Raw genomic sequence first — 24198 nt, 5'->3', positions numbered from 1 at the left:
TTGAATTTAACCTCGCATTACTTATGTTTCACTAAAGGCAGAATTTGCTATCACCTAGTTATGTGCAGTGGCTTTTGTTAGGGATGTCACATCAAGTAGAATAATAAGTACAAAAACATATTAATCTTGCAGAACAGATTAAAAATTTAATCACTGCTTAAAAAGTAAAAGTTACTAAGGTTTTCTTTTTGGGACAAAAATAAACCCCAACAAAACAACAACAACAACAAAAACCAAAACAAACAAACAAACAAAACAAAAAAAACCCCAGCTATAGTGAAACACTCCTGCTGATGGATTTTGTTCTTCTTTGGGGATATCACTCAGATCCTCACTGCCTTAGGAATGTGAATCGTGGACCCTTTGGCGCTGTAAAATCCCTCCTTGGGAATCCTCCCTGGAAGTGAGGATGAGCAGAAACTAGAGCAAGCTAGGGAGAAAAAAAACGTTATTGACAGCTGTGCTACAAGCACTTCAGTTGCCGTGCAGCTTGGACGGCGAAGCTGCACAGAAATTAAAGAAAGGCTTGGCTGAGTAAAGCAGGAGGTGAACCCCCTCAGGAGGGGGAGCTGAGGGATCGGCACGAGAAACGAGAGATTTGACAGCAAACAGCGGTTTAAGCACCGATGAATAGAAAAGTTATTAGTAACTTAGTATTAGTAATCTATGAGTGCTGCCGCCTTTGCTGAAATGCATAAGTAGCGCAAAGTTTTGCTGATCGGTGAGCCAGACTTTCGCGTGTTACCATCCAGCTCCCTGCGTCGGGCAAACTGGAATAAAACACAGAAATTGCTCTCCTGGGTGTGCAAATTGGCTCCCGCGGTCGGGACAACGCTGCGGCATTTAATACCGTTAAACGGGGCGGGAACGACCCGGCAGCAGCGCTGACACGGTCACAGCCGGGGCTGCGGGAGCCGCGGACACGAACCGCCCTCACGGTCCCGCCCTCACGGACCCGCCCTCACGGTCCCGCCCGCGCGGGAGGCGGGGGCGCGCGGCGCGGATCTCGCGAGACTTGGGCGGCGCCGCGGAGCCGAGTTTGAACGGCGGCAGCGGCCGGTACGGGAGCGGGCGGCGAGGGGAGAGCGGGGTTTGCTCTCTGCGGAGCTCCCGGTGCCGGCCGCCGGTCCCTGCAGCGGGTGGGGCCGTCTGCTGCCCCACGGCCCCCGGCAGAGCGCGGCGAGCCGGTCCCCGCTGCCCTCGGGGCCCGTTGGGGCCGTACCGGGTGTGTGTGGGGGGGTCAGGCCCGGTGACTGGCCCGGTCTGCTGGGGGTCGGGCCCGGTAGGAGGGGACAGCGAGGACGTGGCGCTGGTGACACACGGCGCTGCCGGAGCCTGCCCGGGCTCTGTGCCGGCTGAACGATGTAGTGTGACATTTGTATGTTCTCTGTAGTACTGACCCGCCCAAGAAGCTGTTTGTGGGAGGTGATCAGCTCCGGAGTTCTGCCTGGGTGTGCAACGTAGTAAGCGCAGAAATGGACTTGTGTAAGTAACTGTCTGGAATTGTCGGGGGAATACCTGGGCTAAGGGGGAGAAACCACCCTGGTAATTGTGTTCCTGATCAGAAAAACTGCACAGCTGCTTCTGGCAGGATCAGGACACAGCCAGATGTTACATGTGGGCCTGGGGAATAGGAGTTTAGCCAGAAGAACTGTGCTAGAGTGGGAGAAGAAAGCTGGCCTGCCAGGAGACTGCCTTTTATCTCCTACCCTATCACTTTCATGAAGGAGTACTTGAATGGTTGAATAATCGATGCGTGCAGCTCTCAGCATAGAATCTGTCATTAAGTGTTTGAAGATACTTAGCCAAAAGTGAGTAACTCTTGTAACTCATTGGAATAAATGAAGACTGTCTGTTATTTCCCCCTCCTGCCTGCTCACCTTTCTACCCATTCAATTGATCTTAAAGCATTATTTTCAGAGCAGTTTACTTAGCCTCCTGTATAATATTAAATTGCTAGCAATTATTTCAGTGTACAACTTCTTGAACAAAACTACCTGGACTTGTTTGATTCATCTAGAGTTGACAAGGAAAAATGAGGTTGGCTGTGCTTCAGAAGACACACTTGCTATTTTCCCTAACAGTCAGCAGGAATGTGTGAATAGGAAAGCTGTTTCCCTCCATACTTCAACTATAAAATTAAGAAAAAACTCAAATGAAGTTTTTTCTGTTGCCTAGTAAATAATTTATTAGGAGCTCAAAGTTCTTGGATGTGAAACTGGAAGAGAAAAGCAAAAGAGATTGAAGAAGTAGGAGAGAGTGGGACAAAAATCCCAAAAAAACCCCTTAAAAATTCCAGGTGTCCTAGAAGATGTCCCTGGCTGTGGCCTGTTTCCCTGCCCCAGAGGCCAATTGCAGAGCATCCACCCTTTGGCAGCATTGCCTGCTCTGACTGTTTCTAAGCTGTCTGACAGCTGCCTAACTGAGGTTTGAATCAGATTAGCATTTATGTGGGGGTTTAGCTTGTGATCTGCATGTTCATGAGGCAGCCAGCAGGGTTAAGCCTGCTCTGAAAAGGGACTGCCCTGAAGGGCTGTGCTGTGGGGGCAGCTCACACTCATCCACACTAGACAACTGTTGCTTTTTTTTTTTGCTTTTAAAGATCGAGTGCAAGAATAAGGTCAAGAAATACTTCAACAGGCTTCTGAAGGTGAGTTAAATATGTTACTCATTTAATTTAGTAAACTAGGAGCTGCCAAATGGCCAAGTTGCCTCTATACTGTTGTCTGATAAAAAAATAAGGCTATTTTTAAAATTCTGTTTATATAAGTGAACAGTGATCCATTCATCCTCTTTACTAATGGAAATGCAGAAGTTGGTGCCTGTGTTCTTGTGTTGCTGCACCTTGCCTTAAACACTTAATTATTAAATTGTACATGGTGTCCCTGTCCTTGCAGAAGTTTAATGCTGATGATTCTCAATTACTGGTATGCAAAATTCCTGTGTTTCACTGCCTTATTTTAGTATAAGTGTAAAACCAGTGTTCCAGGTATTGCGGTGGTTAGAGGTGAAATCTGAAGTTTCAAAGCTTGGCTGGATAAAGTCTCTTTGTATGTTTTAAACCTGGATAGCAACAAGTGAGGAGAAAATGCAAAACCAGAATTTCTGGTTGGTGATCATTTCTGTCTTGTGCCTTGGAAAGGAATTGTCACAGCATTGGCACAATTGCTTGTGCATGTTAATTAAATTCTTTTCTATTAGGAGAAGCTGGGTAACTCCACTAGGAGCTATTCATCTTGAATAAAAGTTAGCAAAAAAAAAAGAAAAGTGAAGGATGGATATTACAACATTCATAAGAGCGATGTATGTGCCAGTAAGAAATGGCAACAAAGAAATTGCTTCTGTGAGAACAAAAAAGCAAGAGTTAGGTCTTAAATACAGAATTACTTTAATTCTGAAATTATATAAAAACTATGGGCTCTGACTTTGAAAAATCAACTGCAAAGGTTTTTTTTGTGTTTGTCTGCTACTTTCTGAGAAAACTCTTGGCATATGTTGTTCAGAAGCCCAAGTTACTTAGCATTTTCTGTCTTAATAGGATTTTTTTGCAGTGGGCTGATTTAGCAGATTTGGGAGCAAGCAGTCATACAAGCTTATGGTGTTAATTTTTTTTTTTTAATATTTGTTTTGTTGAATTTACTTTGACTAACATTTTTGCAAAATTCACCTTCTGTCTTCCTTTTACAGTTAGAAAAGGTTGAATTTGCTGAAATGTGATGAGATGGTTATTTACGAATAAGTTGACTGCAGCAATTAAATTTTGAAAGACTCCATTAAGCACTTAAATAAATGCAGAGCCCTGTGTTAAACTCCATATATTTTAACAGAGCTTCTATTTTTGACTCTTCCCTCCCTTACCTTTTATCTGTTTCTCTATCCCAGCTGATGTTATTAGGAGTACACTGTCCTGCTAAGACAGCTGCCTAAACCAATCTGAATTTGTGTACACAAGTAATGCTGGACTTGGTTTATAACACAGGGAAAATTGTGTCAGCCAAGTGCATTGCAGTGTTTTTCTAAGGTTATTTAATTGTCTTGTACTTGGCAAGAGAGCTCTAGCTTAAATTAGCTCTGGTTGTGATGCACAAAGAAAACAGGCTGGGTGCACAGGAGTGTTTTTGCTGCATGTTAGACATAATCAAGAGTAAGGCAATAACCAAGTTGATGAAGAAATAACTGTTATTTTACTGTTCACAGGTGTGTGAGCTTTTTTTTGTGTCTTCTATTAATTAATGCAAAAATATATCGTTCTATCCTGGTTAAGAGAGGAAATCCAGACACTTCTTTCAGATAGCTGCTCTTATCTGTAAAATATATTTACTGCAATATATTTTTTAATAATTTTTGTTTGCAGTGTTGAATAAAAAGAAGAAAGAAAGATGGAGGCAGAGACCATTTTAAGTCTTAAACAGCAACTGAAGGAAGCAGAGAACGAGCGAAGAAAGGCAGCACAATATGGTTTGCATTTACTGGAGTCCCAGAGTGAGGTTCAAAATCAGCTGGATCAAACACGCTCTGAATTGACTGAGAAAACTGAGGTGATGACTGCCTTTTCTTCTCAAAGTTCAGAACCAGAACTTTATTTTATTTTAAGTATTTTCTGAAAGGCACAGGTGTTTAACATGCCTTCTAGCATCTAGATTAATTTTAATAAACCTCTAAGTAGTTGTAGAGAGGGCTTTTTTCTCAGCTTGAAGACATTGAGCATAATTGTATCTAACTGGGACAGAGTTTCATAGCTAATTATGCATCAAGTGTTCAGTATCATGTAGGACTAATTGCCTTTAATGTAAAATGAATGCTAAATGCTAAAGTAAATTTGCTTCAGAGCATGTGTTTTGCCTCTGTTTAGCAATTCATTCATGTATGCTCTCCCAGTCAGCTTCATATCACTTAAAAGCTCTGAGAATAATGCTAGCAGCAAGACAAATTGATTTTTTTTCTGTAATGAAGTTTTCAAATTTTCCAAATACCTAGGGGTTCTGAACTTATTAGCACGTTTCTTTGCAGCTCAGAGAAAGGAGTAGTGTGGTGCTAAGTTACAGAGGTATTATTTAGTCAATCAGTTTTCTTTTTAGTAATTGTTGGAGAAAATTTCAGTTGAGGAAAACCTCTTCCACTTTTCTTAAAGGTTTTAATGTTCGTGTTTGTGTTCAGCCAGCCCATGTTTCAGACTAATTATTTATCTTCATCTAGCCTGTTTCTGGTTGTGCATCCAGCCCTTCTCCTGGGATAGAGCTGAGAGGTTTGTTTGTAGCAGCTGGAGGGTTGCAGCACCTGCTGCTCTGAATGGACAGGATTTCTATTCTGGTCAGTTCACCATTAGTGACCTTTGTGTGAGAGGCAGCTGAAGGGGCAGGATCATCCTTTCCTGCTGGCAGCAGAGAGGGCAGGTACTGGGCAGTCAAGCTGCTCCCATGGGCTGTGATCCTGTGTGAGAGGCTGGAGCCAACTTCTGAGCCTGCCTGCTCACTCAGATTCCAGGGGTGGGGAACTGTGGGCCTTCATACATACAGTAGAATAAGATTTTGTGTGGGAGCTGTGCTTACCCAGGAGATTCTTTAGAGCTTTTGAATCTCTCTCTGGCTCTCCTCTTTGCAGTCTGAGAGCCAAGGCAGCGGCTGTGAACACAAGTGTGGGTTCTACCAGCAGGCACAGGAGCCTCTGAGAAAGCTCTGTGTGCTCTTCTGTAGCAGTGAGCAGGCAGGTCTGACTGGGATTTTGTTGTTCTTGGCTCTGGCCAAACCATGCTTCCCAAACCTGTCCTGTGCCCAGTCTTATCTTTGTGCTCTGCTCCTGCCCTGGGTATTGGAGAGCTCAGCCTGTCCTTGATAAGCTGTGTCTAGGCCACAGAGGTCACTTTGATACCTGACAGCTTTTTGTTTTTCATTTAATTCTGGTTTGTGTCACAAGAGTTAGGTTATTTTGAAAAGAAAAAAAAAATCTGCATATTTAGATTAATTTGGCTTCCTTATTACTTTTTTTGCTTTCAAGATTCTCTTTTTCTTTCCTTAATTGCTGGCTGAATGGAAGAGTAAAATGAAGCTGCCCTTCATAATTAGCAAACATGCAATCAAGCATAGATGGAAGCTGTTTAAAAAATTATTCTTCAGTCTGGAAGAGTTGATGGGGTTTATTATGAAACAGACAATTTAGCTGTCTTAAAAAAACTATTGAACTCAGCTGTTTTGTTTGATGGTCTGTAGTAATTTTTAACATAATTGGGTTCTGTAGTGGTAGGGCGTATAAACTCTGGCTAAATTTATGGCACTTGCAGAAAAGATACCCACACCTTTCATGTTGGGTGCAAGGAATAGAGAGTTTCTCTTCATGAAGAAGAGAATATTGCACAATCAAATTATAATCACAATATTTATAAATCATAACATTTTAGAGCAGTTATTTTTATTCTTTTTTTAAATATGGGTATCACAACTCTCTAATTTGCACTCCCAATAAAAGACTAAATGAGCTACAAGCATCTTGGTTCTGAGCCTGTGCTTTTTCATAAATGTTTAGGGAACAGTGTACAATTACATCTAGATTTATTAGTGTGTCATTTCTTTCAGAAATTTGAACAGGAGAAATACACTCTTCAGAGAGAAATTGAGCTCAAGAATCGAATGTTGGAAAGCTTGAATTTTGAGTGTGATTCCCTTAAGCAACAGCAAAATGTGCAGCTGGATAAACAGAAAGAGCAGCTTGAAAGAGCCTATGGACAAGAAATCAGTGACCTTAAAAACAAGGTTTGGTAACTAATATATAGCTAAAAGGTTGTTTATATTGTTTAAGATACTGTTTGTTTAACTTATAATTGCACTCTTAACTACTGAAAGAAATTATAAATAGTTACAATGTGTAGTAGCTTGTTCAGTTGGTTTTCAAAAAATATGTGTAGTCACTTATGAATTACAGTAAATTTCAATGCTTATTTTTAAAAGCTACTCTTGTGTTTCCAAGACATTTTCTGTAATTGAAACAGTCAGAAGTATTGTGCTTTTTAAGAATTCACTGTGAAATGATAGTACTTAATTGTCAACTGTTTTTAAGTTGGAGAACCTGAAAGCAGAGCTGGATGAAACCCGACTCTCAGAGAAACAACTGAGACAAAAGGTGGAGCATCAGAAGGAAATAATTGCTGCCAAATCAGAAGAACTGCATGTGATGTCTGAGCGTGTCCATGAGACCATGTCTTCAGAAATGCTCAGCCTGCAGATAGAGCTCACCGAACTCCAGAGTCAGAGGGTGTGTGAGTAGCACTGAATTTGCAGTGTAGCCTAGTTGAAGATGAAATTCTGTCCTTTTGCTCATTTCATTTTTAGGTGTGTTGTCTACAGTGCCATGTTAGGATTAACTTTCATTCAGACAATGTGCACAGCAAAAAATAACAAACTTAACAGCTAGGCTTTAATACCCTCTCTTCTTCAAGATAATATTTTGTATTAAAACTAATTCCTGCTAACAAATGGCTTTGGTTTATTTAGGCCTGCTTGTTTTCCAGTGGTTTTAAATATTTTTAATGTGATTTTTTGTTTGTTTGTTTGTTTAGGCCAATGATGAAGAAAAGCTGAATGAGCTGCAGTGCATTAAAGAACAGTTGGAGCTGGTGAACAGCAACTTGCGGAACCAGCTGGAGCGGCTGCAGGGGGAAAAAGAAGAGAGGGAAAAAGAAGTTGTTTTTTATTGTAATGCATTAGAGGTATTCTCGTCATTTTATTTCACAGTGGTAGATAATCCCCAAATTGCACAAGCTGTGTTGGCAGGTGTTTGGTGAAGTAGGAGTTTTGAGGAGTTGGGAAAGAGAAGGGTAATGGTTGGTCATGTTTGGTGTTGCCTGGCATTGTTCTGCCTCTTGGGGACCTGCTCACTGGTCACTGTGAATTCTTTTTATTTCAAGTTCCTGCTGAATGCTGTGGAGAATCTTGTACTGGGAAGTAGAGCATTTGAGAGTGATGAACACAGCTAGGAGAGTGGTCTGAGTATTATGAATCCAGTTGATGAACATCAAAGCTTGCCCGTAAAGGCTTTTAGTTGTGCTTTTGTCCTGAAGAGCAAGTGGAATATTAAATGTTTTAGTGAAATGAATTTGTCAGTTAGTTACTAGAACTGTATGTACAGTTAAGGATTTCAGTACAATATAATCTCTGCTAAAATATAGGAAATTAAAAAGAGTTAAAGCTATCTGATTAAATTCATGTCTGCAGTCCATCAGATGCTTAAATGACCAATATCCTCTTTGCTCTAATCTAGAAAGCTCGTGAGGCTAATGAGGAGCTTCGACTTCAGCTGGATCACGCAGCACAACAGTCTTTGGACCCTACGAGTAAAGGCAATTCTCTCTTTGCTGAGGTACAACTGTGCTACAGAGGCCTGAGAAGTATTTTCAGTTTTCTTTCTTACGTTGTATTGAAAACATGAGAGTATCTGCACCTGATCTCAATTCCAGCATGTATCTTTATTCCTCAAATATGACTTCAGTGTTGATCTGACGTGTGGAAAACCATTTCATGCTCTCTCTGAAGATAAGGACTTAGTAAACTTAATGGAGTCACTTCAAGTTATCTGACTGTCGAGTCAGACAGTGACTGTGGGTTCATGATGGTTCTGTCTGCAGCTCTTGATTTTAAGTTGTGTTCAGCTGATAAATCCATCTTTAATGTAGAAGACAGTCTGATAAAAGCTGCCTTACAAACTTCCTGAAAATCTCTGGATGTTTGAGCTTTTGGAATTAGCTTTTGAGTGGGAGTTAAATACATGGGGAGAATTATGTTTCATGGCAGCATCTGGGAGATAGATGGGTGAAGTTGGGAAACCATTCAGAATTTTTTAAACTGTTTCTTCTGTTGACAGTGGACAAAACTATTCTACAGCAACACTGAAGCATATGAAATGTTACTTTATTTGGATATCAATAGAACAAAAGAAAAATCTGTTGCATTTCACTGACTGGGCTTCAGTGGCACTGTCTACCACTTCTATCACAGGGCAATGACAGTAGCCTGTATTTTCAAGCCCTGTTGCTGGAAAAGCAGTATTTGCAGACTGAACACTGATTGCTAAGCAACATGTCCTTATCAAACTCCTCATCCAAGTGACAGCAAGTGTTGTGATTTCCCAGTAATAATTGTTGACAATGTTCTGTAGGTGGAGGACCGTAGGGCAGAAATGGAACGACAGCTGATCAGTGTGAAAGTAAAGTATCAGTCCCTACAAAAACAGCATGCTTTCAGTAGAGAACAATTGCAAAGAATGAAGGTAGGCTCATTCCTGTAATACTCCAGGGTGTCCTTTGGTCTGATAAAGCACTGCTTTAAGTCACAGGCCAGGGGATTTGTTATCTTGAAAATATGGTGCAGTAGTCTGGGGGAGGGAAATGGGAGAAAAAACAAGTGAGATGATGTGTTGTTTGACTCCTGTGGTCCAACAGCATCCACCTTACAGTGAAGGCACCATGTTTGCTCACTTTGGCAGCAGTTGTTTAATGGATAAAAACACAACTCCTGTCAGTCAAACTAGCATTCTGTTTGTCTTGGTAATTGATTTTTCTTTACTTGTTTAATTCTTGTAAATACTACATGTGTCACGTATTTGTGCATTAACTGTGGTTGTCAGAATGAACATAAAGAAAACAACAGGCTTTTACTACCATCACACTGTAGAGGGTTGGGTTTTTCTACCTCTGTGTTGCTTTCTTGTCTTTGTCCATATTTTTTCTTCTTGCTTTTCCCTATTTTTGGTGTAAGAATAAGTCATAACTCTTATTCTCTAAGTTAAACTCCACTGCTATAGGATGGGAACCTGTTGGTTAATACTGTTGAGGACTAGTTAGCAGAAGCTGATTTAGGAGAAGGTAATGTCAGGAGGATGCTGCAGAGCTGCCAGCTGTTTTCATGTTGGTCTCATGATTTGTCCAATGCTAAAGTGGATACTTTCATTTTGATCAACTACTGCAGTTTGAGGAGAGTGCTTAAACATCAAAGGTGATAATTGTGAGTGGCACTGAAGGTTTGTATTACCTAGATTTTGTGGGTTAGGTTGAAAATAGTTCAAACAATGGTCATAAAGGAGAAGGAAAACCCTACTGATACAGCAAAACTATGAGTGAGGAAAGTCATTGGGTAGGATCAGTTCCTTTGGAAATTTTCTCCTTGTAACATGGGGTAAGTCAGTCATACTGATTGAATGGTGTAAGAAACACACTTAATAGTAAAAGTACCAAAAATGGAGGCAAATTGGTATCCCTGTACTAGCACTTTAAGCTTTTATTTGGAATTTTTTTGTAACTTTTTTCTGATAGTATTGAAGATGGGTAGATTGCTCAGACAATCTGTTTTTTTGCTTAAGCTGCTTAGATCCCTGTTAGCATCCTCTGTGTGTTGTGCTGCGCTGAGATGCTGCCAGTTAAAGCTCAGTCTGAGTTTAGCTCATCTCTCCAATCAAAGCTGCTTACCACAGGAGAGGCAACTTCTGTTGCATCTTTAGTTGAAGAATCTCACTTTGTGGTATTTACTGGTGAATCCTGAGATCTGACTCCTGAACAGGATGTACACTCCTAGGAAGCCTTTACCACCTCTAGTTGTCCAGAGCATCCTTTCCAGTTTCTTTGAGTTCCTGTTCTCTGTTATGTGGAGCAGCTGCAATTTGCAATTCTGACAGCAGGAGGGTTTTTGAGGGGAAAATGGAAAAAGGTTGGGTGTTGTGCTTGGGAACTGTAAGGATAGTTTTAGTCAGCCAGTGAGGTAGAGTTCATAATTTTGCCTCCCTTACATCCTGTAGCAGCTCTGAGGAGATGATTGAATCTTTCATTAGCTCTAATTTGTGCACAGAATCATCAATCCCCTTTACCTGACATAGGAGGTTCTATAGGGTAAATGCTGTTCTTGCTTTCTCTCTGTAATCTGATTTTTTTCACTTGATCCTTTCCCTGTGATTGCTCACAGTATTACCTTATCCATGCTGACTAGACTGATAAAAATGTCTCAGTTTTCACTAACACCTTGTGGAGTCTTTCATTTATCATATTTCCTGTTGTTTAAATGTCTAATGTATCACCTGTAGCTGAATGTGCTAAGACCCTTGTACTTCAGTATTTTAACACCAACAGAAATATTGCTGTAAATGTAAGTTTTTTATAAATTCTCCTTTGTAATGACAGAGAGTGTTCTTTTGCTTAAAAGGATGTGTTCCACTGGAGAAGCATAAAAAGCTGCAATTCTTGGGTTAATATTGTAGAAGGCAAACATGGTGGTGTTATACCTGAAAAGCAGAACTGAAAAAGGGGGGGTTAAACCTGTGGGTTTTCCCAAGTGAGTTCTCAAGATGGATTTTAGCTCTGAGAAATGAGCCTGGGCTGAGGCTGAGTTCTGGGTGCCTTGGTGCTGTTGGTGGATGTGAAATGTTGGGTGTGTCCTTGGCAGTGTTTATGTGCTCCTTAGCCAAAGCAGAGGTGAGTGGGACACCTCAGACTGCCCTGCCCAGGGACATCTCAGCTGTCCTCTGCCTTGGAATGTCTGTGGGGATAATTGCTAAAATTGCTGGCATTATGTCATGCAGACTGAGTTCAAACATTCACTGCTCTTCTATATTCATGTTTAGAATTACAAGGCTTGAGTACCCAAACAGTTTTGTGTAAAAGGCTGGGATTTTCAATCACTGATCCCAGTACCTGTTGTAAGGTTTTTCTCCTTTTTTTTCCAGCTGCAAATGGCTACACTGCTACAGCTGAAAGGCTCCCAGGCAGAATTTGATCAAATGGAACGCTTACAGTCCATGTTAGAGCAAAAGAATGGTGAAATAGAAGATCTTCTTGTGAAAGTGAGGCAGCTAGAAAAATTTAAGGTATATGATTTTTAATGAATTAATTTAACTAATTAGAGAACTGTAATTGGAAGCTAAGACATGAGAAGAAGAACTATGAAACTATCTGAAGTCCATGCTTGCGTTTGAAAAGGGACCCAAAAGCTGACTCATATCTTTATTTGATATGAATTGTATTCTACAGCTGGAGAATATTAGACTCCTCAAGTGCAGAGGAGCAGAAAATTGTACCCCACCCAACACCTGGGTTGAAGAAACAATTTTTGTCCTGTGTGAAGTACCTTCATATCTTTTAGAATTACTTCCAGCACTTAGATTCAGTTACTGGGTCAAAGCTCACTGAGCTGTGACATCCACTTTTTCTTTGGGAAGGTGTAGTCATTTGGCCCTTTGACTGTGTGTGCTTAGGCTTTAGCCTTCAGTGTCTCAGCTCTATTGAATTATTTTCTTGATGTGTCTTAACTTTGCAGCTGAAGCATGCTCTTGTCTAGCAAAACTGAATGGCCTAATCATCCTTGTAAAGCAGTTTATTCAATCCACTTATGCTACTTGAAAACATCTTGTCAGTATTTTGAAAAGTGAGAAACAAACGAGGACTTCTGTATACACCAGTGTAGTGCTACTCATGTTTGTGTGTTTCCAGAGTGAAAAACTGGAGCCTTTCTTAATTCTTGCATGTTTCTGGACTTGTTTGCCCTTTCTTATCAGGGCTTTGGCATGTAAACTGAGGTGTCTTATCTTGTGCAGTAGGATTATGCTTTCCAGGATAGCCTCCTGTATTCTGTATTTAACTCAAGTGGTGTGAAGCCAGGCTTAACCCATTTTAGCAATAATTGAGGAAACATGATTGTTTTACCAGTTTTATTATGTTTAACCTTGATCTGTATTTATTTCTGTCTCTTGGCCACAAATAAGTGGTGTTGAGAAATTGCATGATTGATTCCAATAACCATCAAAAGTATCTGTGGGCAGTGACTGACAGAGGCCTGGGAGGTCTCTTGGACAGGATTAATTTGAGTACTGCTTGTTCAGAAAAAAACCACCAAACAAAAACCCCTGTGTCACACGTTGCTGCATTTATGACATCTTTACTACAAACCAACTTCCTCATCTGAAATAATGCAGTTGATTTTGAGATTTTGACTTCTGATTAGCGTGGCTGGTATTCCTCTGGGGTCCAGCTGCTGAAACCTAGAAATAAAGGCTGAGAAAAATTCCCTGTGGGTTAACTAAATACTCTGTCTTCTCAAGTAAAAAGCAAGAAAGGTGTTCTGCAGTGCTGCTTGCAAACCTTCTGGAGCTAACTCACTTTTTTTCCTTTTTCAGTGAATGAGAGAGAGCTGTCAGTTTTAGTGTTATCTGACATTTGTAACAAATGAGAAGGTACTTAGAGCAGCTGAGTTTTATTTTCTGTGTTTAATTCCCTCTATGATGAGGCTTCTCCATGAAAATGTCTCCAAAGAACTAAGTTAATGTGCTTCTGAAAGGTCACTGCTTGACAACCTGACACTTGTTCTTTATCAGAGTTTATATGAGAATATGGAGGAGTCCAGACCTGCTAATGGCACGAAGGGAAGCGATTCTGAAAATGGTTATTATGCAGATTTACTGCAAATTAAACTTGACAACTCCAAGTAAGTACTTCCAGCCTGAGGCCCTGGTTGTGGCAGGGTTGTCTTCTAGGTGCTTGTTTTTATCCTCCCTTTTTTGTTACTGTTTGAATGCACTGACTGCATGTGCAGTTGGGTTTTGTTCTTGTTGCATTTTCTAATGCTGTGGAACCAACCTGACTTTGTTATAGGACTGGGAGTTGGTTTTTTTGTAGTTTCGTTTATGTTTTAAAAGATAACAGCAGAAATGCTGTTTATAATTATCTCTTTCTTCCAGAAATGTTGTTAATACTCCTAAATATAGGGCAATTGAGACCTTGAATAGATTAAAAATTAATCTGTAAGGAAACTGTATGAAAAGTCTTAGTCTTTAGGTTGTGTATGTTTATTTCTCTTATAAAAAGTGAGATAATAACACTCAAAATGTTTTATAGGACAAAAAGCTTGATTTTTCCTACTGATCTATAAATACCAATTTAAGGTGAAGTTGAGTGCTTAGTTGTTGCTTTACTAAAAGGAAAAAACCTAATCAATCCAAGTCTGACTGATTTTTATAATTGTTCTCCCACCCCAGCAAGGAAACTGAAACACTGAAAAATGAACTATCCCTGCAGAGAATGAAAGCTCTGTATGAGAGCCAGAGGGTTCTGGAATTTGAAAGGAAGCTCTTCACAAGTGAGAGGCATTTGCAAGCTTGTCAGAGTGAGAATATGAACCTGCGGGTTATGCTGGATGAGCTGAGAATGAAATATGAACCTGAAGGTAAATACTTCTTTCCTCTCTGGGAAAATATAAATTTCTGATTTTCTTCAGCCTTTAGAAACGGAAAGACATTAAATAGAATGACATTGGTCTAGTTCCAGAATTTAATGCTTAAATAGCTGACTTTCTGAAATAACCTGATCCAAAATCTGCTGAGCTGAAGTAGAAAAGCCCTGCTTTGCTCAAGGCCTCACTTGAATATGTGAACACTGACTGGGGGAGACTAAAGAATGCAGTTTTACAGTTAAAAATGGCAGTGTTCAGGGGCTTTATAGGGTACAGGTAGATAACCATAGTCAAGTGAATGGGATCAAATCTCAGGTGTTTCCCATAAGAGCAGCAGTGTCTTTGTGGTGGGGAGAAGCCTCAGCTCTTTGGGTGCAGGCAGCTGATAGGAGTTTGGAATAAGGTGCAAAGCATTTACAGGAAAAGTTTGGTAGCTGAAGTTAAAGTTAATATGGATTAAATTTTGACTAGAGAGGCCCACCTGACAAACACCTGAGTGTGTGCAAAGCAAGGGAGCTGTGGAGGAAGAGGATTCTATTTAAATTGGGAGCAAGTTTAGATGAGATATTAGGAACAAACTTCCCTGTGAGGATTGGGCAGGCCCTGGCACAGGGTGCCCAGAGCAGCTGTGGCTGCCCCTCGATCCCTGGAAGTGTCCAAGTCCAGGTTGGACAGGGCTTGGAGCAGCCTGGGACAGTGGGAGGTGTCCCTGCCCATGGCAAGGGGTGGCAGTGGATGGGCTTTAAGGTCCCTTCCAACACAAACATCCATGAACGGGGAACCAGATAGGAAAGGTGTTTTTGTCCACACCCAAAGGATTTAACTTTAAAATGTTATTTGTGGAGGCTTACCTCAGCAGCCTGCAGTTTAATTTTTAAAGCCTTGGTGAAAAGACAGAGTGAATGAGAAGAAAGCTTGAAAAAGAGAAGACATCTAACTTCTGTTGGGATGATCAGATTATATGAAAAAACAGTCTTTAAGGGATATAAATTGTCTATTAAGAATTATTCCAAGCTCTTTAGTCCTGTGAGATATTCTTACTTTTATTATGAACATGTTGGGGGACAAGTCATCTCCAGCTTCTCTTTTATACAAGAAATATGTTCCTTTTTTTCCTTCAGAATTACTTAAAGGTCCTAAAATTAAAAAGAAGAGGGAGAGAATTCCAATGAACACAACTTGTGAATACTTCGACAGCAAAAATACTCCAGTGAAAGATACTTCTCTCACTCAGTTGCCAAGCAATGAAGGGAAAAAGGTGACTACCAAGAACCTGGAGCAAAGTGATGCTTCTCCACAGAAACAGCCTTTCCAGGCATCCCCACTGCACACAGCCCTGCAGGCAATACGGAACATCGTTGAACCCGAAAGAGAGAGAAAAAGAGTTAAAATTCAAGATGAGAATCACGTCACCTTCGCTTCCAATAGCAGAGGTGGAAACAATTCCTTGGCTCCAGCTGTCCCCAGGTCAGTGTCAGCTTCTGTCTCTGCTCAAGGCACTCAGCACAGACCTGCATCTCTTTTCTTTCGCTGCATGAACTGTGCTCTCCACTTCTTTATCTATTTCCTCAGTGTTGCATGCAGTGTCCTTCCTCAGCTCCAGCTGCCCACACTGAACCTCTCTCTAAAACTGCCTTTTAGAAGGACTAAAACACTGACCAATAGAAAAGACTCTTGAAACAGTCTCTGAAATAACTTTCCTGTTGCTTGAAGACATTCAAGGTGTGCAGGTAGCATGACAGCTCACCTGGTTTGCTCCAGCATCAAAAACTGTGTTCTTGGTCCTCTAGAACTGCCACACAGCTGTGGTACAGCTCAAGGTAACAAAGGTAACTGGGATCATGCTCCAGTTTCATACCTAATTTCAGCCCCCAGCAACTTCCAGATTTAGCTAAAAGTCTAAAAATTATTTAAGTAATTGTTCACCTGAATCGTTTAAACTTCCATTGTACAAGATGATAGAGAATTAATTAGCTATCTGTGTTGTCAGACAAATGAAATGCAGGGTCTGGATGCACAATAGCTGGAAACACAACTGCCAAATTAAGATGAAATTTTCCCCTGAACTGAGAATTGAAGTTACTTTTTGCTAGATGGTAAAATAAATGATAACAGTCTCCAGCTTTTTTATCCTGGTGAAAACAATGCTGACTTTGATTTTCTACTTTTTCAACTGATGCTTTTTGTATTCTGTTCATAGTCTTTGTAAATACATAATTGAGTGTTTGGTGGTAGAAAAAAGTCTAGGCTAGTCCAGATGTTTTGGGCTTGTAACTTGCTAATGTCTGCTAGAAGGAATAGCCAAAGTTAATGGCATTCAGGAGTAATTGGGTTGATGCTTTGGCTCTTAGATCAATTACTCAAGGTTGCATGGATGTAATCAACAGAGTAAAGGCGCCAAACGCTGCAGTCTTCTTCACCTGTGGAGAGAATATGGCAGAAACAGCAGTTTTAGCAGCTCTGTTTAAAATGTGGGATTGTTGGTGAGGAAGAAAGACCAGGAAGGTCAGAAGTGGATGAAAGTGGAGAGGAAAGATTGGGATCATTTAGTGGAGATAATTGGGTTTTGACAATGTCCTCCACACATAAAGGAACAGGCAGAATGTAACCTGATAGGAAAAGTTTAACTTACTTCCTCACATTGCTTTGGGAGGAGATCATGTCTGCTTACAGGAAACTGATGGAAATAGTTTATGGGAACTGAAGGGGGAAATCATTTATGGAGTTGATGCTGGAAATCAGAGAGAGTAGAAGAAGTGGAAGAGGAAGATGAAACCATAGTTCAGAGGGAGATTTCTAATCTTGTATCCATTGCTGTTGATTCAAATAAGGAACAAAACAGGAAAAATACTTGAAAAATAAAAACCACAAACACAATTAAGCTGCCACAAGCTGTTAAGGTTTTTTTTTTCAGTGATAGTATGAGCCTGTAAAAGGTAAATCCAGGCAGAAAGTTCTGTTTGTTTCTGATTGTGTTAATGAACTACTAAAACCCCAAGTCATGATATTAAGCTAATATTAAGGATTTACTCTATCCCTGATCTACTGTGTTGTGCTATAAAATAGGAAGTCATATTAAAGTCTGAGTGTTTGAAAAGCTGGATTTCTAAACACTGAAAGAATCTCTGGACTGTTCTGTGATGGATGTGGCTGAACCTTGGGCACAGAAAATATTGGCAAATCGATCAGGATTGGGGACCTGAAAAGGGAGAGTTTGTGGGAGGAAGAAGTAAGGGTGGATAATTGTCAGTGTTTCACCTTGTGATGTTGCAGCTGAAAAGGCTGTTGTGTCTGGAGCTTGGTTTTGTGCCCGGAATAATTTTTGTGCGGCAATTAGTGGAGCTCTGACATTGGCCCATGAATTGTGGGAGAGCAGAGCCACTGTAGCTGTGAAAGGGCTGCAATCTTCATTTCTAGAAAGTGGTGTTTAGAATTTGTCATCTCAGCCAGGGGGTGATGAGGAAGTGGTCAGAAGTGATCTGTGTGTGCTTGTGGAGGTGACAAACTGCCTTGTGTGAAGAGACTTCCTTGCTGCGGTGACTTAAGCAGGTACAGCTGGGTAATCTCAGCCAACAGCTCTGTGTGCAGGGCGCCTCTGTGTCCTTCCAGAGGGCTGCAGCAGCACTGGGGAGCTCATTAGGTGGTGGCACTGATTAGGTTATGAAATGAGAGTGCTGAGACTACAGATTTAGATATTTGAGTGGTGATTATTGCTTGTCAGTGCATACTGGAACTGTGGCAGTGCAAAAGTTACGTGCAGTGATACCTTTTGTTTGGCCAACTAACTGCTCAATAAAAAGATACATTTTTCTACTGAAATGCTTTTCTTCCCTTCTTAAACTGAAATAGCAGACTCTAGTCCTTGCTGCACAGTTTATTTTGCATTGAGATTTGAGGTTGTTTGCCTGAATTTGATCTAAAGAAGAGCTTGGGTGTCTAAGAGCTTATTTGCTCCCTTCAATTATTTACTCGGATTACATACCCCAAATCTACTTCCCTTGGGCTTTGTCCAATTGCCTGTGGCCATTTGTCTCAGCAGGAAATCTGGATAACTAATAATTCTTTGGGGTTTTAGGCACAGCCCTCAGCCTTGGGAGGTAAAGCTCCACCTGATGAAACAAGTTCATCTTCCTTAAACAGGTAGAAGGAGCCCCAGTTATATCTCAGTTTTGGAGTCTGTAGAGTCAAAGAATCATGTCATAATTTCACCAGCGTTTGCTTGAGGTGTTTAACCATTGTCTGTTCTCTGTGATCTGTTTCCTGTGCTGACACTAAACCAGGACAGTGCTCCCAGGGCTGTGGGGTGAACCTCAGCTGGCTGCCAGCTGCACATCAGCTGCTTCTCCCTCTCTGCCAGAGGAAAATTGAGAGCATTGCATGGAAAGTTTGTGGGTAAAGATGACAGAGAAAAGCATGGGCAAACAGACTTGGGGAAGATGAACTCCTTGCTAGTTAAAGACGGCAGGGCAGTGAGAAAGAAAACTGCTCCAGCCCTTCTTCCCAGGCTCAGCTTCACTCCCTCAGTCCTGGCTTCTCTAATAGCCTCCTCTCCAAGGGGCACAGGGTAAATGTCATTGCCAGAGTTGTTACATGGTGTGCTAAGAGAATTATGTAATACCTTACAGGGGCAATATTGTAAAAATCCAGTTGTGCTGCTTTGGGACATGATTTAAGTGAATGTGGATTTTATTTGTTCTTCTGTTTTGAGATCTTTCTGCTTGCTTAGAGGGACTCTGTTGGCAGTTTTGGCCACTAGAGTGGTGGGTTTGGTGGCATTGGACAGGGGTTGTTTAAGGCAGAAGAGTGGGAGGGAAAAATGAAGGGAATCTGCCATAGGAGCAGGTTGATGGACAGAAACTCTCCATCCCCAACTGCAGGACTGGTATAAAAATCCTTTGGTTCAGTCTCATTTTTATCTTAAACTGTGCTTGCTCTGTCTCTGTATATGGATGGTCTTGTTTGCCAGTTGGCTTGTTCATTTTGCTTAAAATTCTTATTTTAGTCCTGGTTTATATTAGCTAAATATGTATTTAGAATGGTTGCTTTGCCTATAGGTTAACAGCTGAATCCAGAATTGAAACTGCAGAAGAAGATAAGAGGGAAACTAAAGTCTCAACAGAGAAGAAAACACAGAAGAAAAAACATTCCACATTGTATGTATCTTCTAAGGCAAGTTCTGAAACTCAGTGTGCTCAGCAATAAATCCCTTCTGCAAGGAAAGGAGCCTGGACAGTTTGGGGTCCTGCTGCAGCAGGAGCTGCTAAGTGAATGAATTCTGTCTCACATCAGTGCACGGGTTGCTGACTTGAATATTGATCTGCCTGCTGTTGAGGAGGGTGTGATTGCTGGCAGAGCTGCACTTTGACTTCCCTGAGGGCACCTGTTGTGTTCCCTGCACTTGACCTCAGTTGTGGCCTGTTCTCCACTCATGGCAAATCTCTAAACACATTCATTGCTTCGTTTGAAGCACGGGGCTGTTGTGGAGACGTTTTATTATATTGTAAGACAGGGTTGATGAGAGCTCAACTAACTGATGTGCTCCTAAATTGCTTCAGTTTCCAGATTCAGATTCTTAATATTTTTTCTCCTAATATATAACTTTTCAACTTTCAGGCTGACCTATTTGCAAAAGTGCATGTGAATCACTCAGTGTGTTTTCTGGGTCAGTGTTTGAAATTCTATGGATTCTTGTTGTTTGTATTATTAATTAAAATAAAGGTTTATTTCTTTCTTTATAAAATGTAGCCCGTATTGTATTTGAGGAGAAACATGTATCCATTTTTTACATGAAGGTGATGTCTTTTGTGAAACTTTTTGTTAAAAAAAAAAAAGTTCAATAAATACCTCTCAGTAAATGATAAAGTGTCATGCAGGTGCTTCTGTCGTGTTTTTTGGGGGCAATTCTAACTTCCTGAAGTTCATGCCAAATAATTCTGAGGAAAGCTTTTAAGCTAGTTCCACTGTTTCTTGGGGTATTTATATGGAAGTTGGATTACTTCATTTGAGTCCTGATGCTGCAGTTTAAGCTCCCTCTGGTGAATGGATTAGCCAGTTTCTAAGTAAAAGACACAGTAATTAACAATGAAAATTCTTTGAAACTTTTTTAAATCCATCATGGACAGGAGCACATCGGGGAGCAATTGTGCAACCCCCTGGTTTGTTTACAATTCTGCCAGGTCTAAAGTGGTGCCTGGAATTTTGTTACCTCTGACTGTGCCTGTGGGTGCCTGTCAGGGTCCGCAAACATATGCAGGGAACCTGATGGTTCATTTTTGGAGATCTCAAAGCGCAAAAGACACAACAGGGGACAAACCAATTTGCTTAAACAAAAAGTGCACTTTTATTTAGTGCCCACAATGCGATAGTAGGGAAAGAAACTAGAGAATAGAGAGAAAGATAGAGAAAGAGGGTAAGGGGGTTATAGCTACCATGTGGAGAGTCGGAGGTCCTCAAGACGTAGAGATGCCCATAGACGCGATCTTCTCCAGTGGGGTGATCACAAAGGGTGTACGGGATCTGCAGAGTCTTTATAGGTCGGTTACCACAGCGAGGGGCACGAAGCCAAAGAGGGCACAGGGCCAAGGCAGGCACCTGCATTAAAGTTGGGTGCTCAGGAACAAGCGGCAAGCTGTACCCTTCTAGCACCTCAGCCCACTGTAACGAGCTACTATTGTTCTTGCATTCCATTCTCGTGGAGATGCGTATCAGTCCTCGGCAGGCGCCCCACCTCAGCCAGGCCAGGGGCTCTCCCCAGTCTCTTCAGGGTCTTGGTCTTCGACCATCGGAGACAGTTGTGAGGCATAACACATCCTTGGACAGACTCTGACAGTGCCTTTAGCTCATCAGTCACTTATGTCAGCAAAAACAGAATTCTGATCACAGTAGAAGTGACTGAAAATGTGGGATATCACCTTAAATGACCACATCTTCTCCACCTTGTTATCAGACCATTTTTCTGTACAGTTCTGTTCAGGAACAGCTCAGTGGCTGCTACTTCTGTTGAACAAAATAATCAGAAATGTGTGTTCTAGAATCAGAGTATGTCGCCTCACTGATGTAAGAAATTTTCTGTGTAGCTGAGTTTGTCAGTCTGTTGTTAATGGAGCTACACGAACTGAGAATATCTTCTGTTAACTTTTACTAAGGTATTATTGCTGACAGCAAATGTAGAGCCATGAAATGGTTCTTGCTCTTCTTGACTTTGACATATGAACTTAAATGATGTTATGTTGAAGAAATCCTGGGTTTTATGCTACAAGATTAGAAAAAAATTCTTTTTTATGCAAATGATAGAAATTCCATTTATTTCTTGTCATTACTGTGAGACACAAATAGCATAAAACAACTAAGGCACATGATTGTTCTACTTAGAGGAAAACCTTTGGTAAGTTGACATGGGATAATGTACTTTCAATGGCAGTACTGAGCTGTAGATTGTCTACTAAGACAGATAATTATATGTTGTGTTAATTGTGTGTTGATTTATGTTATAGTTAACTATATGTTGAGCTACTGGGCATGTGGCATTTCTAAAGTTTTTTCTAGCTTTGAAATAACTTGTTAATTTATGTGACAACCAAAACTGGGATGTCATTTCAACAAACAAATGCAACTGATTAGGATTATCTAATTACCCCCAGGGTCTGCTTTACAATCTCTGCTGCTAGAATCCACTTGGAGTGTGCAACCTTTCTCATCTTATGTGATGTATTTGTGTTTACACCTCCTCTGGCAGGAGTGCAGGTGGGGCAATGTGTCTGTGGTTCAGGCTTTGGGCTTGCCATAGTACACTTGAGGTGCTGTGCATGAGAATTCTTGCTGTGTTTTCTTACTTGCTCCTGGTTTGTCTCATCAGTTGCTTTTCTGCAGCTGTGCTCACGGATCTTGGCATAGAAGAGAATTTAGAGGCAGTTAAATGCATCTTCTGGTTTTTTGCTCAAATTCTTCTTTATAATGGAAATTAGCTTAGCTAAAAAACGGGTAATTAGCTACTCAGTGTCCTACAAGGTCTTGTTTTCTGGAACTGATAACAATATTGAGGGAAGCAGGAATTGTCTCCCTTCTGCCTGTGCCCAGCCCCCAAAAGGTAAGTTTGTCTTGTGAGCTTCCTTCACAGAGAGCTTCATCTTTCAGGGAAGTGAGGAATTTTCTGTTTTCCTTAAAAACCTGTCCTGAAAAAGACTTCAGGAAAAAATGGTGAGGCATGTGAGGGTGAAGAACCTGCCCACTTTTTTTCTGTGGAATATCAATGTGGAAGTAACTGCACAAATAAACCAACTCGCAATAAAAACCTCCATGGACAAAGGGTGTAACTATTGCTCACCTTGATTCCTTAGACCTGTGTTGGGGTTTGTTCTCTGCTGTAAGAACAGGAATTTAGGGTTTCTGTGCTTTGCTCTGAGTGCGCTTCCCTCTTGCAGCCAAGGAAGGATTTGGTTTCCTAATCCATTCATTGGGAGTTACAGGCAGGAATTTTGCAGACACAGCCAGACAAGGTAAGGTGGGAGCTGAGGGAGATGAGGGGGCAGTGGTTTCCAGTAGCTGAGTAGTTGCAAAAGCACCATCATGGAAATGTGCCAGGAGGAAGTTCCAGCAGCTGAGCAATGCTGAGAGCTGGGCTTGGGAAGGGGATGGCAGTGGGAGGTACCAATTTCTGTGGGAGCTTTGGCCCTTGGCTTTTGGGGTGAGTGCAGAGGGTCCTGGCCAGAGCCCAGTCCCCTTGTTTGTGCTCTGCTCTGCAGAATCACATCAGAGAGGTGTTGCAAATTGGATTCCAGTTTGCAGGTGAAATTTTCTGTATTTTAGATCATTTACTTTCAAGAGACAATAGTATTAACTAGGTGTATTAGAGATGGAGAGCAGGTTTGTAAATGAGTGCTAGAAAGGAACAGTTTTCCTCTGGGCTGTTGCTTTACAAGGAAACACAGTAAGGAAGAGCAAGGTAGAACAAGAGAAAAAGCCCAAGGCAACCTTTAGGCCAAGTGGTGAATGGGAAGAGGGGATTTGCTGCAAAAGGCAATGGGAGGAGTGAGGAAGATAATTACCAGCGGTTAGGAAGTTAATACTCAAAACCCACAGTAAACTAAAAGATGAAATTGTTCAGCCTCAAAATCTGATTTTGACAAAATAACAATATAAAGTGGATTTTCCAGGGACAGAAAAGATTAAGAACTTTTAGATGAAGCTTGTCTGTAAATGGAGATAACGGGAGCTGCTGGGAATTTAGCCCACTTTAGTAAACATAACATGACTTTCAATGTTATTTTAGGGGAGAGTAAGGAGCTAAATCCTTTTCCAAGCTAGTGTGGTTAACATTAGACCAATTCAAGCAAATCTGTGCTAAGGTCAAAGTGATTTTCCTGTATAAATATATATCAGAATTCACATGTCAGGAGAGAGACTGGCAGTCTGGGCTCCACATAATTGCTGGTTAAAATCAAGAAATAAGATGTCATGTGTTATCAAAACCAGAGGAGGTGGTTGTCAAAATTCACGAGGTGGATGTAGCATGGCAGTGTTAAACAGTTTGGATAAACAGTAATTGCTAAACTGCAGTGGAAGGGCCAGAGGACAGGATTGTCAACTGAATTTGTGCTAAGCAGAAGATCAAATAAAGAGTAAATCTTGCAAGGATGTTGTTTGGTTTAAACTATAAGTAAAGCACAGGCTTTGTGCTTTAAGGTGACATACTGCCTTCATTCAGTGTATTGTCCTTAATCCACATTCCAAACACCTCGGCCTGGTCCTTTGCACATCCACAATGTCCTCTCCCAAGGTGGCTCCCACAGCAGCCTGTGTGGAAGCACAGGCTGGAAATACACTAAAAATTGCTTTTGGCAGCTTTGTATTGACAATAAGTCTTTAAAAAGGTACTGCTTTGTTTAGGAGAGAGTCTCCTACTTCTTCCTCCAAACATAAAGTGACAGAAATTTAAAAAATAGGTGTTGTTTGACAAGTGGTTTTGTCTTCACTCCGTTTCTCTTTGCAGAGGAGACACGAAAAG

General features: G+C 41.1%; 1 protein-coding gene across 3 annotated transcripts; it reads left to right on the top strand.

Annotated features, from left to right (window-relative positions):
• Positions 1 to 1014: 1014 nt before the first annotated feature.
• Positions 1015 to 20033, top strand: SPDL1 (spindle apparatus coiled-coil protein 1; the record flags this gene model as incomplete). Of its 3 annotated transcripts, XM_083872056.1 has the most annotated exons (14): positions 1015 to 1059; positions 1394 to 1485; positions 2603 to 2650; positions 4355 to 4538; positions 6570 to 6746; positions 7051 to 7245; positions 7550 to 7699; positions 8251 to 8349; positions 9145 to 9255; positions 11698 to 11838; positions 13342 to 13451; positions 14002 to 14189; positions 15317 to 15662; positions 19250 to 20033. In XM_083872056.1, the coding sequence occupies exons 4-14, from the start codon at positions 4380 to 4382 to the stop codon at positions 19395 to 19397; spliced, it is 1824 nt and encodes a 607-aa protein (XP_083728182.1). In that variant the 5' UTR covers positions 1015 to 1059; positions 1394 to 1485; positions 2603 to 2650; positions 4355 to 4379. The 3 variants fall into 3 exon arrangements, with proteins under 3 accessions (XP_083728182.1, XP_083728183.1, XP_083728181.1); XM_083872057.1 differs by lacking the exon at positions 9145 to 9255; XM_083872055.1 differs by lacking the exon at positions 19250 to 20033 and having other exon boundaries at positions 15317 to 15873.
• Between the last annotated feature and the right edge of the window lie 4165 nt (positions 20034 to 24198).

The sequence above is a fragment of the Zosterops lateralis genome (assembly GCF_965231275.1).
Source record: "Zosterops lateralis genome assembly, chromosome: 14".
Lineage (NCBI taxonomy): Eukaryota > Metazoa > Chordata > Aves > Passeriformes > Zosteropidae > Zosterops > Zosterops lateralis.
Note: the sequence above shows the minus strand (reverse complement) of the source record. Positions and strands in the feature narration are given on the sequence as shown.